The sequence below is a fragment of the Scyliorhinus canicula genome, chromosome 7 (assembly GCF_902713615.1).
Source record: "Scyliorhinus canicula chromosome 7, sScyCan1.1, whole genome shotgun sequence".
NCBI lineage: Eukaryota > Metazoa > Chordata > Chondrichthyes > Carcharhiniformes > Scyliorhinidae > Scyliorhinus > Scyliorhinus canicula.
In genome coordinates this window covers 127,066,780-127,081,625 of record NC_052152.1, presented here as the reverse complement: position 1 = coordinate 127,081,625, position 14,846 = coordinate 127,066,780, and the positions used below count along the sequence as shown (strand labels likewise).

Here is a 14,846-nt window from a genome sequence, read left to right as displayed (position 1 = left end):
GGCGAGGCCTCAGGGAGGCAGTCAGCCTTTGCCCTCAATTGAGACCTTTAAACAGCCAATTATTGACCACTTAAGGGTGTTGTCTTTTCTTTTCTATACTCTTTTCTCTGTCCTTTCTGTGGCTCTGTTCCAATTAGTGAATTTGCCCTTCTTTCTTATCTATGCCCAAATGCTTACAGTCGCCAGGTATCAAGTGATACCACCACATGTTTCAACCGGTTATCAATCAAAGAGCCAAACACCAGTTAGTTAGTTCAAGGTCAAGGGTACTTTATTTACACACAATTAGTCATGCAGCATAAACACTACTCGTTAACTACACCTATTGGCTAACACAACCTGTACTTAACTTCGGGCACCCGGCTTAGGCCAGAGAAACAGTGGCCGCTGTTCGATTCTGGATCTCCTTGGGTCCGGAGGAGTAACTGCTGCTCAGCTAGGCTCATCCGTCTGGTAGCGAGTGTTGAACTTGCTTCTGGTGTTGCTGCACTTGGAGATGGCCATGACCGGGGTACCAGGACCAAAAGAGAGCGAACATATGGCGAACTCTTCTTCTTATACTTAGGGGTTTTCCCACCCTTTTGGGCGGTCCTCCAGTTTGGGCCCTACTAATTGGGTGATCCCTGATCACTCCGTTTGATTCCTAACCAATAAATGGGCGGGGATTTGGATGGCTGGGGGTGTCCCAAGCGATCACTGACCTCGTTGTTTGCGTTTCCCTTGAACAGGGAGTGGTGCCAAAATGTCTGGGACTGCCCCGTTGCTCGAGTACCAGCCCTTTGTTTTGGTGAAGATGGGCCGTAAAATGCTGATCAGCCCCATTAAAATGCTAATTGGACGGAGTTTTAATACCGTCTGGACTTCTTGCTGACAAATATGCATTTCAGGCTTTGAGCCTGCCTGAGTCTTGGCTTGTCCATTTTACCCGTTAGGCTTTGCGAGTTTCTCTGTACCTAGTTGGAAGTGGCCATCCCAGATGGCTACAAGAGCCATTTCCCATCCAGCCTCAATTTTCAGGCTGGTGGGAAAATTTCCCGGGTGTGGGGAAGCCTGATAATGATTAGACTTAGGTGGAGGGCGGAGGGTGTGCCTCCAGAAATCCCTTCCAACCGCTGGACCACTTTCAGCCCCCACCCTGATATCTCCTCAATCCCCACTATCCACCCTCCTCCCTCCCCAGACCTTCCCTACCCTCCCCGCCCCGAGACCCTGAATATTTCCCTTTCCATGCACTCCCAGCTTGTAGACTCTGTGGCCTCCATAAACATCCACTTCTGTTCATAGCAGAAGCAGCTCTCTAAAGCAGAGAGTCCTCCTGAGTGAGGAGGTGGAAGTCCCACCTGTAGCCAATTAATGCACATTGGAGAGTGAAATGGCCACAAAGCAGTGTCGGGAGATGTACTCCCTGCCTATTCTTTGGATGACGGATGGGATACCCCATCATCTGAAATATCCTGACCATAGAGAGTTTCTGTTTACGATTACTGTACATTGAGCCTCTGCAACATGTATATACGCAGATGATTATTGGACCAGTTCAGTGTTGAAATCAGCTCTGAAGACCCTGTTGTTGAATATTCTGCTGTCCAGGTCATGCGTTAACAATCAAGCAATTGGACGCTTAGCTGCTCTTAGGGAATTGTACCTGGCTATCAGGAGCGGATGAAACAGTATAGGTCACCATGTCACACAGCAGTGAAGGGAAACCTATCTGTTTATCCACATTCACAGGAAGCTCACTGCCAATCAGTACTTCTCCAGGTTATTCTCTGGACATCGTACACGTGTAACATGCATGGAAAGATGCTCAAAAAGGGATTAGCTGTCTGTCTGGGTCCTATACTACTACCTCTTCCGCATAACCGGTAATGGACCTTCATTTCATCATCTAACTTGTCCAACTGATAGAGCTGTCAAGTGTGTAAGGTAGCAACAAACAGCTTTAGCTGAATATATTTCAGTTAACTGTAGCACACCGAGTGATAACCTGCATCATGACGAGTGTGTAAACACGGTGCCTAACACAGAGTGCAACACTTACCATTGATAATTGGCATGACAGTGAATTGCAGAAGAGCCTTCACTGGAGTTTGAAGAGGGATGAGCTGAAAGAATAGAGGAAATGATCAGATCAGACCTGGTATAACATCAGAAGTCTAGGTAAGGCACCACTATCATCTGCTGCTCTATATTGTGGTATCCAAGGAATCATCAAGGTTGTCAACTGATTTTTAACAAAAGGAAGGCACGTCTTGGAGCCATGGGCCAACCCTATCATTTCCTATCTTGAGCCTGCTTTTGACCTACTTGAGCCTTTCCTTTGAAATATAGTGACTGGGAGGGCAAAACTCCTCTCACCCCTATTCTCACCTCAAAAGCTGGTCTCTCCTCCGGTTTTCCCAACAAGAGAATGTTTTGCATCTGACCTTGTTGTATCAGCAACATAGGTTGGGGTACAGGCACGAAAGGAACCAGAGTGATTGGGAGCTGAGGCTGAAGATAGCTTGCTGGATTTGAAAGCAAGGCTTTAACATAAGTGTAATGTAAAATATTAATGTGCCTTTATTTACAAGGTAATAACAACAGACCCACTAACATAGAAACTAGGTACAGGAGTAAGCCATTCGGCCCTTCGAGCATGCACCACCATTCAATATGATCATGGCTGATCATTTAAATTCAGTATCCCACTTTCTCTCTATACCCCTTGATCCCTTTAGCATCAAGGGCCACGTCCAGCTCCCTTTTGAATATATCCAACAAACTGGCCTCAACAGCTTTTTGTGGCAGAGAATTCCACAAGTTCACAACTCTCTGAGAGAAGAAGTTCTTCATTTTGATCCTGAATGGCTTACCCATTATTCTTAGGTTGTGACCTCTAGTTCTGGACTTCCCCAACATTGGGAACTTTCTTCCCGCATCTAGCCTGTCCAGTCCCATCAGGATTTTATATCTTTCCATGAGATTCCCTCTCATTCTTCTGAACTCCAGTGAGTACAAGCCCAGTTGATCCAGTCTTCCTTCATACGTCAGTCTGCCATCCCGGGAATTAGTCTGCTGAACCTTTGCTGGACACCCTCAATAGCAAGAATGTCCTTCCTCAAACTAGGAGACCAAAACTGCATACAATACTCAAGGTGTGGCCTCACCAAGGCCCTGTATAACTACAACAAGACATCCCTGCTCCTATACTCAAATCCCCTCGCTATGAACGCCAGCATGCCATTAGCTTTTCACACTGCTTGCTGTACCTGCAGCTGGGCAGCCATGTTTATAGCAGTAACCAATAGACCTTGGTTCTAGGTTTAGCTATGGGGCTTGCTTTTGGGTCTTTTGACCTACTGCTCTCAAACTGGCTCAACGTGATGTTTTAAGTTAATTATTTCCTGGATTTTCTCTTTGTTCTGTGGCTCCCTCTACCTCACATATGTATAGCTGCATTGGTACATCTGTAATTCCAGGTGATGGCCCCAGACAACCAATGCATAGAACATAGAATCTATAATCACTTCCATATTTACCTACCACTGTCAGTCATGGATCAAGTAGGTAGTTTTCTTGCTTTTGAGTCAGAAGGTTTGAGAGACTTGAACCCAAAATCTAGGATGACACTTCAGTGCAGTACTACAGTCTGATGTGCCAACTTTTGGTTGAGAAGTTAAACATTGGCCCCTTCTACCAGTTCAAGTGATGTAAAATCTCCCATGTCATTATTTTGAAGAGGAGCAGGGTATCTCTTGGTCATTACTTATCCCTCAACTAATGTCATCAGTAGAGATTATCTGGGAATGATCACATTGCTGTTTTTGGGAGCTCGTCATTTGCAAAATTAACTGTAGCATTTCCCTACATACAATAGTCACAAATCTTCAAAGGTACTTCATTAGCTGTGAAGTGCTTGCGATATTTGGAGGCAAAAGATGCTATAAAAATGTGCATCATCAACTTCTTTCATTCTTTACATTTCCAACAAGTGTTATCCATTTCAACAATGGACACAACGTGACAGATATAGATGAGCTAATTCTAGCGCTGAGGCATAAATTTCATTTGCTGAATGATAACCTGGAGATAGATTTCCTTCTCTTCTGGCCTGTCACATGGGGCTTTAAGGTCTCACCATCTCCTGTGGTACAAACACTGTTTGTAAAACAATGGAGACGAGGTCAAAGAGGAAATTGTTACAGCTGAAACCTGGACTTTCCCAGCTCCATAGCTCTATATCTTCATCGAGGTGGGGAGAATCATGTAGCTTTAGAGTGCAGGAACTTTGCGGTGGTCCAAAACCTGACAATTTGGTCCATTCAGGTATTCTCTAATGTAAGTGAAAGATGTTGCGCAACAACGTTAGATTTTACTCTTGTGGATGTGATGGTTGAAATGATCCTGAGAAACATTTATATAATGCCAGACTGTTATTTCCATAGATTTCAATGGGTTAATAATCAGGGGATTCTGTAATAGGTGGCACAGTGGTTAGCACTGCTGGCTCACAGCGCCAGGCACCCAGGTTCGATTCCAGCCTTGGGTGACCATCTGTATGGAGTTTGCACATTCTCCCCATGTCTCGGTGCATTTCTTCCAGGTGCTCCGGTTTACTCCCACAGTCTAAAGATGTGCAAGTTAGTGGATTGGCCACATTAAATTGACCCTTAGTAATAATAATCTTTATCAGTGTCACAGGAAGGCTTACATTAACACTGCAATGAAGTTACAGTGAAAATCCCCTTGTCGCCTGTTCGGGTACACCGAGGGAGAATTCCGATTGTCCAATTCACCTAACAAGGACGTCTTTGGACTGTGGGAGGAAACCGGAGCACCCGGAGGAAACCCACGCAGACACAGGGAGATCGTGCAGACTCCGCATAGACAGTGACCCAAGCTGGGAATCAAACCCGGGTCCTGGTGCTGTGAAGCAATAGTGCTAACCACTGTGCTATCGCGCTGCCCTCAGTCCAAACATGCGCAGGCTAGGTGGTTTGGCCGTGATAAATTGCCCCTTACTGTCCAAATATGTGCATATTAGGTGGGGTTAAGAGGATAGGGCAGGGCAGTGGGCCTCGGTAGGGTGCTCTTTCAGAGGATTCGTACAGACTTAATGGGTCAAATGGCCTCGTTCTGCACTGCGTGAAGGTTCACTAATTTTTGATAAAGATTTGCATCTATATTTACTTACCGCCAATGATTCCAAAGTGGACTTTGATGAATACATTCTGAATCTGTGCAGAAAGAAAATCAGAAAAAGTATTTATTTCAATAAATCTGCTTGCAATAGCTCTGAGCAGAGTCTGCTTTAAGACTCCTGCCTCTCAGTCTGAAACTCCACTGCTCCCTAAGAGCTGGTGCTTCCTGAACAACTAAGTTTCAATCTGTTTGATGTGTGAAATCACAACTCCCAATGAATAAAGAGCAATTCCCAAAGTGTTTTCATATATTGAATGCATTCATCTCCAGATTTCATCCTCACCGCCATTGGTTGTCTCTTAATTCAAGGATGACATCTACTCTGGGTTATGAGTTTCTGCCATGGGTCTTCATGTGACTGAACAGATTGATTCTCAAACAGCAAGGCCGGGATTTTCCGAGCCTGCGCCGAGTCGGAGAATCGCTGGTGCTGCGAGAAATTCCCGCCTCACCGCTCAGACGCCGGGATGTGATTTTCTGGCGACCTGAGAATCGTCGCCAATGGCAATCGCGCGGTCGACGCAGTGCTGGTCGGGCGCAGCTGAACGAGGTCCCCACGACGATTCTCCGCGGTCGACCGGCCGAATTCCCGCCGAGTTCCACCGGTGTGGTTCCAACCTGGTACCACCCGGTGGGAGCCCGGACCCGCGGCCATGGTGGCCTTCCTGGTGGGGCCCCGGGGGGAACAGACTCCGGGGTGGGGGGCCTCCACGGCATCCAGGCCCACGATCGGGGGCTACCGATCGGCGGGCGCCCACGATCTGGAATGGGCCTACCTTCTTCCACGCAGGCCTGCTTTAGGGCTCCGCCATATTGCGCGATGCCGGCTCGAAGATGGCCGTCGCGCGCATACACCACTGCGGAGACAGCAGTCGTGCGCATGCGCGGACCTGCGCCGGCAGTGTAGGGCCGTGTATTGGCACCGGAGCAGCGCGCAGCATTCTGGCACCATGTTGGCCCCGAGGGCCGCTGAATCGCTGGGCCAGGAGGCCCATTGACGCCGGCATGCACCACTCCGTCGTTTATGCCGGCATCAACACTTGGCTGGGATTTCGGAGAATCCCGGCCCAGATCTTTGGACACATGGAGCAGGATGTTCCCACAAGGTAGTAGGATCCAGGCTGCTTTATGGTATGTTGTCCCTAGTGTCAGGGTTAAAGATGTCACTGAGTAATTGCAGGATAATCTTCTCGGGGCAGATGAACAACCAGGGGCTCCATGTTGGTATCAATGACATAGGTAGAAAGAGGGATGTGGCCCTGCGAGCAGATTTTAGAAAAGTAGAAAAGAGATCAAAAAGCAGGACTTCAAAGGCCGTAATCAAAGGATTACTCTGAGTGCCACGTGCTAGTGAGTACAGAAATAGGAGGGCACAGCAAATGAATGCATAGCTAGAGAGATGGTGCAGAAGGGAGGGCTTTAGATTTCTGAGGCATTGGCACCAGTTCTGGGGCAGGTGGGGTCTGTACAGGGAGGTGAATTACACCTTAGCAGGACTGGGACAAATATCTTTGCAGGGGGATTAGCTGGTGCTGTTGGGCAGGGGATGGGACCCTGAGAGGGAATCAGAGAGAAGAGAATCAAAGTTGATTAAGGTAGGAAGAAAAGTTATAAGCAAAATTGGAAAGCAATGGAAATAAAGGCCAATATCAAACAGTGTAAAATATTTTAAAATGTTGAAAGGCAAAAATTAAGTACTCTTGAATGCAAACAGCATTCACAAAAAGAAACATGAATTAACTACGCCAATGGAAGTAAGTTGGTAGGCTCTAATTGCCATTACTCGGACGTGGTTACACGGTGACCAATTTAATGTTCAAGGGGATTCAACATTTAGAAAAGACAGGAAAAAGGGAAAAGGAGGTGAGGTGGTGCTGTTAATAAAGAATGAGATCAGTACATTAATGAGAAAGGATCTTAGATTGGAGATCAAGATGTAGAATTAGATTGAGTGAGCTAAGAAAGAGCAAGGGCAGCAAAAATTGGTGGATGTTGTTTATTGGCCACCAAACTGTAGTGGTCATGTAGGGCATGTTATCAATCAGGAAAATAGAGGTGCATGCAACAAGGGAAAGGGGAACCCAATCTACATATAAATTGCTTAAACCAAATTAGCATTAATGCTGTGAAGGCCCATTTCCTGAAATGTTTACATAATAGTTTCCTGGAGCAGTATATTGAGGAACCAACTAGAGAACAGGCTATTTTAGATCGATAAATGTGCAATGAGAAAGGGCTAATAAATAATCATCCTGTAAAGAAGCTTTGAGGAATGAGTGACCATAATATGATAGAACGTAATGTAGTTTAATCTGAAACAAAGTTTTGAAATCTAAACAAAAGGAAACTACAAAAATGTAAGGGGAAAATTGATTGTGGTAGATTGATAAACTTCATTAAAAAGGTATGTCAGTAGACGGACAATGGTTAGCATTTAAAGAATGAATCCAAAATCCTGGAACTCCTTCCCTAACAGCACTGTGGGTGTACCTATACCTCAAGGAAGCAGCTCACCACCATCTTCTCAGTTAGGCAATTAGGGATGGGCAATAAACGCTGGCCTAACCAGCGAAGTCGATATCCATTAAAAACATTTTTTTTTAAAGGGCCAAGGTCTTCCGGCTGTTCACGCTGGTGGGATCGTCTGCTCCCGTTGGCAGCGCATCCCTGCTGTGGGCGTCCCGCAAACATGGAGGGGATTCAATGGGAAATCCCATTGACAGTGACGGGACCAGAAGACCCGGCTTCTGGCCAACAGCGGGCCACCTCTGAGAAACACACCACGGGGCAGCCAGAGAATCTCACCCATGGTTTACAACTATACATTCTTGTCAAGCACAAAAACCCAACAGGAAAAGTGGTTTATCCATGGCTAACAAGGGAAGTTAAAGATTGTATTGCATCAAAAGAAGAGGTTTATAAAGTTTGTAAAAAATATTAGTAAGTCTGGGATGTTATGTTATTCTAATGATGCAATAACTTGGCTTTATATACTGTGCAAATTACTCATTAGGGATTGGGTAAATGTGTGTTCATTTAGCGGCATGGTAGGACAATGGTTAGCACTGTTGCTTTACAGCCAGGGTCCCATGTTCGATTCCTGGCTTGTGTCACTGGCTGTGTGGAGTCTGCACATCCTCCTCGTGTGTGTGTGGGTTTCTTCCGGGTGCTCCGGTTTCCTCCCACAGTCCAAAGATGTGCAGGTTAGGTGGATTGGTCATGCTAAATTGCCCTTAGTCTCCAAAAAAGGTTAGCTGGGGTTACTGGGTTACGGGGATAGGGTGGAGGTGTGGGCTTAAGTGGTGTGTTCTTTCCAAGGGCCGGTGCAGACTCGATGGGCTGAATGGCTCCTCTGCACTGTAAATTCTATGATTCTATGATCAGTTTTCACATATACGCTCTTGACATCCAGCTCTACCTCACCATCACCTCTCTCCACTCCCCCACTGCTGCAAAATTATCGTAAGAAGTCTTACAACACCAGGTTAAAGTCCAACAGGTTTGATTCAAACACGAGCTTTCGGAGCGCAGCTCCTTCCTCAGGTGAATGGCGAGGTATGTTCCATTATTAGATTATCAGATTGCTTAGCTGAAATCCGATGCTGGATAAACAGAAATTTCATCCAGTTAACCATTGGGAAGACTGAAGAAATTTGTTTTTGGCCTTCATTCCAAACTCCATTCCCTAACTATTAACTCCACCCCGCTCCCTGGCAACATTCTGAGATTAAGCCAGTCCGTCCACAACCTGGGTGTCATATTTGATCCTGAGATGAACTTCCTGACCTCATGTTGACATCGAAAAGGAGACGGTATTGGGTCCTTTAAAAGATATTAAGGTTGAAACATCTCCTGTGCCAGATGGGATTTACCCCAGAATACTGAGGGAAGCAAGGGAGGAAATTGCTGGGGCCTTGACTGACATCTTTGTATCCTCATAAAAGCAAATTACTGCTGATGCTGGAATCTGAAACCAAAGAGAAAATGCTGGAAAATCTCAGCAGGTCTGGCAGCATCTGTAGGTAGAGAAACGAGCTAACGTTTCAAGTCCAGATGACCCTTTGTCAAAACTTTGCAGATGTTGCCAGACCTGCTGAGATTTTCCAGCATTTTCTCTTTATCTTTGTATCCTCATCCCACGTTAGCACAGGCTTCAATCTCGCTGATGCCTAAGAAAGACAAAGACCCAACGGAATATGGGTCACACAGACCCATATCTCTGCTGAACGCAGACGCCAAAATACTGGCCAAAATCCTAGCCAAAAGGCTAGAAGACTGTGTACCTGAGGTGGTCACAGAGGACCAGACGGGCTTCGTCAAAGGTAGACAGCTCACCTCGAACATCAGGCGCCTGCTGAACGTGATAATGACCCCCTCCGGGGAGAGAACACAAGAGGTAATCGTCTCCCTGGACGTAGAAAAGGCCTTCGACAGAGTCGAATGGAAATACCTCATAGAGGTACTGGAGCGGTTCGGGCTTGGAACAGGGTTCACCGCTTGGGTAAAGCTCCTATACAACGCCCCCATGGCGAGTGTACGGACCAACAATACCAACTCCCAATACTTCCAGCTGCACAGGGGCACCAGACAAGGATGCCCACTGTCCCCGCTGCTGTTCGCACTAGCAATCGAACCGCTAGCAATCGCGCTCAGGGCAGCAAAAAATTGGAGGGGGATCCGAAGGGGAGGCAGAGAGCAGAGTCTCACTCTATGCAGATGATCTGCTCCTCTACATCTCGGACCCACAAAGCAGCATGGACGGAATCATCGCGCTCCTGAAAGAGTTTGGAGCCTTCTCGGGCTACAAACTCAATATGAGCAAAAGCGAGATCTTCCCAGTCACCAGCAAGGGGGGGGGGGGGGGGGGGGGGGGGGGGGCAGCACTAAAGGGGCTGCCGTTCAAACAAGCCCGACATAAATTCCGCTACCTGGGGATCCAAATATCCCATGACTGGAAAGGGATCCACAAATGGAACCTCACCAGCCTGGCGGAGGAAGTAAAAAAGGACCTGCAAAGATGGAACACACTCCCACTGTCCCTCGCGGGGAGAGTCCAAACGATCAAAATGAACGTATTGCCCAGGTTCCTCTTCCTGTTTAGATCCATTCCGATCTACATCCCCAAGGCCTTCTTCAAAGCGCTGGACAAACTTATCATGGCGTTCATATGGGGGGGTAAAAATGCTAGGATCCCAAAGAAGGTCCTACAAAAAACAAAATCCAGGGGGGGGGGCTAGCCCTCCCGAATCTACAATTCTACCACTGGGCGGCAACAGCCGAGCGAGTAAGGGGATGGATCCAGGAGCCAGAAGCCGAGTGGGTGCGTGCGGAAGAGGCCTCCTGCATGGGGACCTCCCTCCGGGCCCTCGCCACGGCAGCACTCCCATCCCCACCCACAAAACACTCCAGCAGCCCAGTGGTGACAGCCACCCTCCAATCCTGGAACCAACTGCGGCAGCAATTTGGCCTGAACAAGATGTCGGACAAGGCTCCCATCTGCAACAACCATAGGTTCAAACCAGCACTGACTGACGCCACCTTCAAAAGGTGGAGGCAGGACGGGGGGACACTGACAGTCAGGGACCTATACACGGACGATAGGATCGCAACACTGGACGAACTGACAGAGAAATTTCGGCTAGCTGGGGGGAACGAGCTACGGTACCTGCAGCTCAAAAACTTCCTACGAAAGGAGACAAGGACGTACCCACAACTGCCACGACAGACCTACTGGACGCAAGTATCCTAGGGAAAGGGAACTGTAGCGACATGCATGACCGACTGGTATAAAGGGACAACACCGTATTGGACGCAACAAGAAGGAAATGGGAGGACGACCTGGGGATGGAGATAGGGTGGGGACTCTGGAGCGAAGCACTGCATAGGGTCAACTCCACCTCCACATGCGCAAGGCTCAGCCTGACGCAACTAAAAGTGGTACATCGAGCCCACTTAACAAGAAACCATATGAGTAGGTTCTTCCCGGAGGTGGAGGACAGATGTGAACGGTGCCAAAGAGGCCCGGCCAACCACGCCCACATGTTCTGGTCTTGCCCCAGACTTGTGGAGTACTGGACAGCCTTCTTCGAGGCTATGTCCAAAGTGGTGGGGGTGAGGGTGGAGCCATGCCCGATAGTGGAGGTCTTCGGAGTTTCAGACCAGCCAGATCTATTCCTGGGGAGGAGGGCGGACGCCCTTGCCTTTGCCTCCCTGATCGCCCGCCGTAGAATCCTGTTTGGCTGGCGGTCAGCAGCACCGCCCAGAGCTGCAGACTGGCTGTCCGACCTCTCGGAATCTCTCCAAATGGAGAAAATCAAATTCGCCATCCGAGGGTCGGACGACGGCTTCCACAGAACGTGGGAGCCATTCATGCAACTGTTCCGGGACCTGTTTGTGGCCACGTACAAGAGGAAGAATAGTCGGGTGGCCAAGAATCAGGGGGAAAATTGACGGGAATCGGTGGAAGGTAGCCGGGGGGGGGGGGGGGCTACGGGTTCGTTATGGGGGTTTGATGGCTAGCTAAGGCCCAAAACCAAACTGTAAATAAATGCCAATAAACATGTGCCTCGGCCATATTGGGGAATGTAAAATATGTATGCTGGCTAAAGGGGGGAGGCCACAATTATTATTACGAAGATGCTTACCTGTAAATATATATGTTAATTTTTGCGTGTTCTTTTGTTTTTTCTCTCTCTCTAACAATTTGTAATTTGTTCAATATAAAACATGAAAACGGAATAAAAAACATTTATAAAAAAAAAAAATCTTTGTATCCTCATTGGGTGGGATCCCAGAGGACTGGAGGATGGCTAATGTAGCAGGGATAATCCTGGAAACTATAGGCCGGTGAGCCACACGTTGGTAGTAGGATTTATACTCATTTGGAAAAAATGGACTCATCAGCGATAGACAGCATGGTTTTGTGAAGGGGAGGTCATGCCTTACTAACTTGATCATGTTTTTTGAGGAGGTGACAAAGATGATTGATGAGGGGAAGGCGGTGGATGGACTTCAGTAAAGCCTTTGACAAGGTGCCACATGGGAGACTATACAGAAGGTGAAGTCACACAGAATCAGAGGTGGGGTGGTAAGATGGATACAGAACTGGTTCGGTCATAGAAGGCAAAGGGTAGCAGTAGTAGGGTGTTTTTCTGAATGGAAGGTTGTGACTCGTGGTGTTCCCCAGGGATCTGTGTTGGGGCCTCTGTTGTTTGGAGGAAATGGTCTGATTAGTAAGTTCACGGATAACACCAAGGTTGATGGAGTGGCAGAGTGTTGAGGATTGTCAGAGGATACAGCAGGGCATAGATAAGTTGGAGACTTGGGCAGAGAAATGGCAAATGGAGTTTAATCGAGACAAATGTGAGGTTATGCATTTTGGTAGGTCTAACATAGAGGGGAAATGTACCGTAAATGGCAAAACCCGGGGGAATATAGAAAGTCAGAGAAATCTGGGAATACAGGTTCTCAGGTCTTTGAAAATGGCAACACAAGTGGGCAAGGTAATCAAAAAAGCATATGGAATGCTTGCCTTCATTGGACGGGGCATCCAGTATACTAACTGGTAAGTCATGCGACAGTTGTATAGTACCTTGGTAAGGCCGCACTTGGAATATTGCGCACAATTCTGGTTGCCACACTACCAGAAGGATGTGGAGGCTTTGGAGAAGGTGCAGAGGAGGTTTACTAGGATGTTGCCTGGTCTTCAGGGTGTTAGCTATGTGGAGAGGCTGAATAGACTTGGGACTGTTTTCATTATGAAATGAAAATGAAATGAAAATTGCTTATTGTCACTAGTAGGCTTCAATTAAGTTACTGTGAAAAGCCCCTAGTCGCCACATTCCGGCGCCTGTTCGGGGAGGCTGGAACGGGAATTGAACCGCGCTGCTGGCCTGCTTTAAAAGCCAGCGATTTAGCCCAGTGTGCTAAACCAGCCTCTCTCCGGAGGATGACGGGTGACCTGAGAGAGGTCTCCAAGATTATGAGTGGCATGGATAGAGTGGATGGGCAGGCACTCTTTCCCAGGATGGAGGGGTCAGTCACCAGGAAGCATAGGTTTAAGGTCCGTGGGGCAAAGTTTAGAGGAGATGTGTAAGGCAGGTTTTTTACACAGAGGGTGGTGAGTGCCTGGAACGCGTTGCTAGGGGAGGTTGTGGAAGCAGATACATTAACGGCTTTCAAAAGGCATCTTCATAAACACATGGATGGGTATAGAAGGATACGGCACAAGAAAGTGCTGAGGGTTTTGGTCAAGGTTGGTATCGTGACCGGTACAGGCTTGGAGGGCCAAAGGGCCTGTTCCTGTGCTGTATTGTTCTTTGTTCTCATATTTGAGCCATTATCAATTCAGCCAATTTCCACCTCCGTAACATCGCCTGACTTCATCCCTGCCTCATCATTATCTGCTGCTGAAACCCTTATCCATGTCTTTGTTACCTTTGGACTGAACAGATCCGACACACTCTTGGCCGCTCTCTCACATTCAACCCTCTGTAAACCAGTGTCTTAACTCGCACCTAATCCCATTCCCGAATCGTCCCTACGTTCGCTGACCTACAAATCCCTTCATGGCCTCAACCTCCTCCTATCTCTGTAGTTTCCAGGGTGGCACGGTGGCGCAGTGGTTAGCACCGCTGCCTCACGGCGCTGCGCATCCAGGTTTAATCCCGGCCCCGGGTCACTGTCCGTGAGGAGTTTGCACATTTTCCCTGTGCCTGTGTGGGTCTCACCCCCACAACCCAACGATGTACAGGGTAGGTTGTTTGGTCACATTAAATTGCCCCTTCATTGGAATTTCTTTTTAAACACTCTGTAAAATTCTCCAGCCTCCGAGGTATCTGAGCTCCTCGAATTCTGGCCTCTATTGCATCCTGATCATAATTACTCCCCCACTGCTGGCCATGCTTTCAGTTTCCTCAGCCTCAAGCTGTGGAATTTCCTCCATACATCCTTCTACCTCGCTTTCCTCCTTTCAGATCCACCTTAACATCTGCCTCTTTAACCAAGCCTTTGCACTCCTGACCTCATATCTTCAAATCTGGCTCGATGTCAGACTTTATATTATAATGCTCCTGTAGGATATTTCATTACCTTAAAAGGCTCTATGTAAATGTAAATGTGTTGTTTCTGAGGCAGTTGCTCACAATTCTAACACTGTACATTCAAGGCTTTCCATTTTGGTCCATTTCCAGGCACATAACCAATTGGGCACAGGCAGCACACATCCGAACAGCTCCCTGGGGCCTCTTTTAAATACTTTCCTGCCTGCAATTGTCATGGCTCCAAATGCTGATAACAGATCAAAATCAGGCCACCTCTCTGGCCAGCGGACAGCCCCAGGTACACTGCCTTCCTACAAGTGCTGCAAAATTGGGATTAGAATAGATTGGTGCTTGATGGCTGGCACAGACGCGATGGGCCAAAGGGCCTCTTGCAGTAAAACTCTGTGATGTTAATTGGAGGCTCATGACTCCCTCCTCGTTCCTTTTCGTGTGAGTGGTAACTTTTACTCGGTCCTGAATCTCCACTTCAGCGAGTTTCACCCAGTCAATCACCTGTTCTGTTTGTGTCATTCATCTGCCAGAATTAGACTGCAGGGTCCTTATCACCCAGGAATGGAAAATCAAGCAACACGTTCTGCAGCTTGGAGTCCCAAGTCCAAA

The 14,846-nt window shown here is 47.6% G+C and overlaps 1 protein-coding gene across 9 annotated transcripts in view; it reads right to left on the bottom strand.

Moving 5' to 3' along the window:
• Window positions 1-14,846, bottom strand: part of LOC119969356 (phospholipid transfer protein) — a 268,237-nt gene that overhangs the window by 21,434 nt on the left and 231,957 nt on the right. For all 9 annotated transcript variants that reach the window (XM_038802893.1, XM_038802891.1, XM_038802887.1 and 6 more), the window contains 2 exons: window positions 5,177-5,219; window positions 2,042-2,105 (listed from right to left, as the gene is read on the bottom strand). In XM_038802893.1, the coding sequence (XP_038658821.1) occupies window positions 2,042-2,105; window positions 5,177-5,219 (107 nt within the window). The remainder of the gene's footprint in view (window positions 1-2,041; window positions 2,106-5,176; window positions 5,220-14,846) is intronic.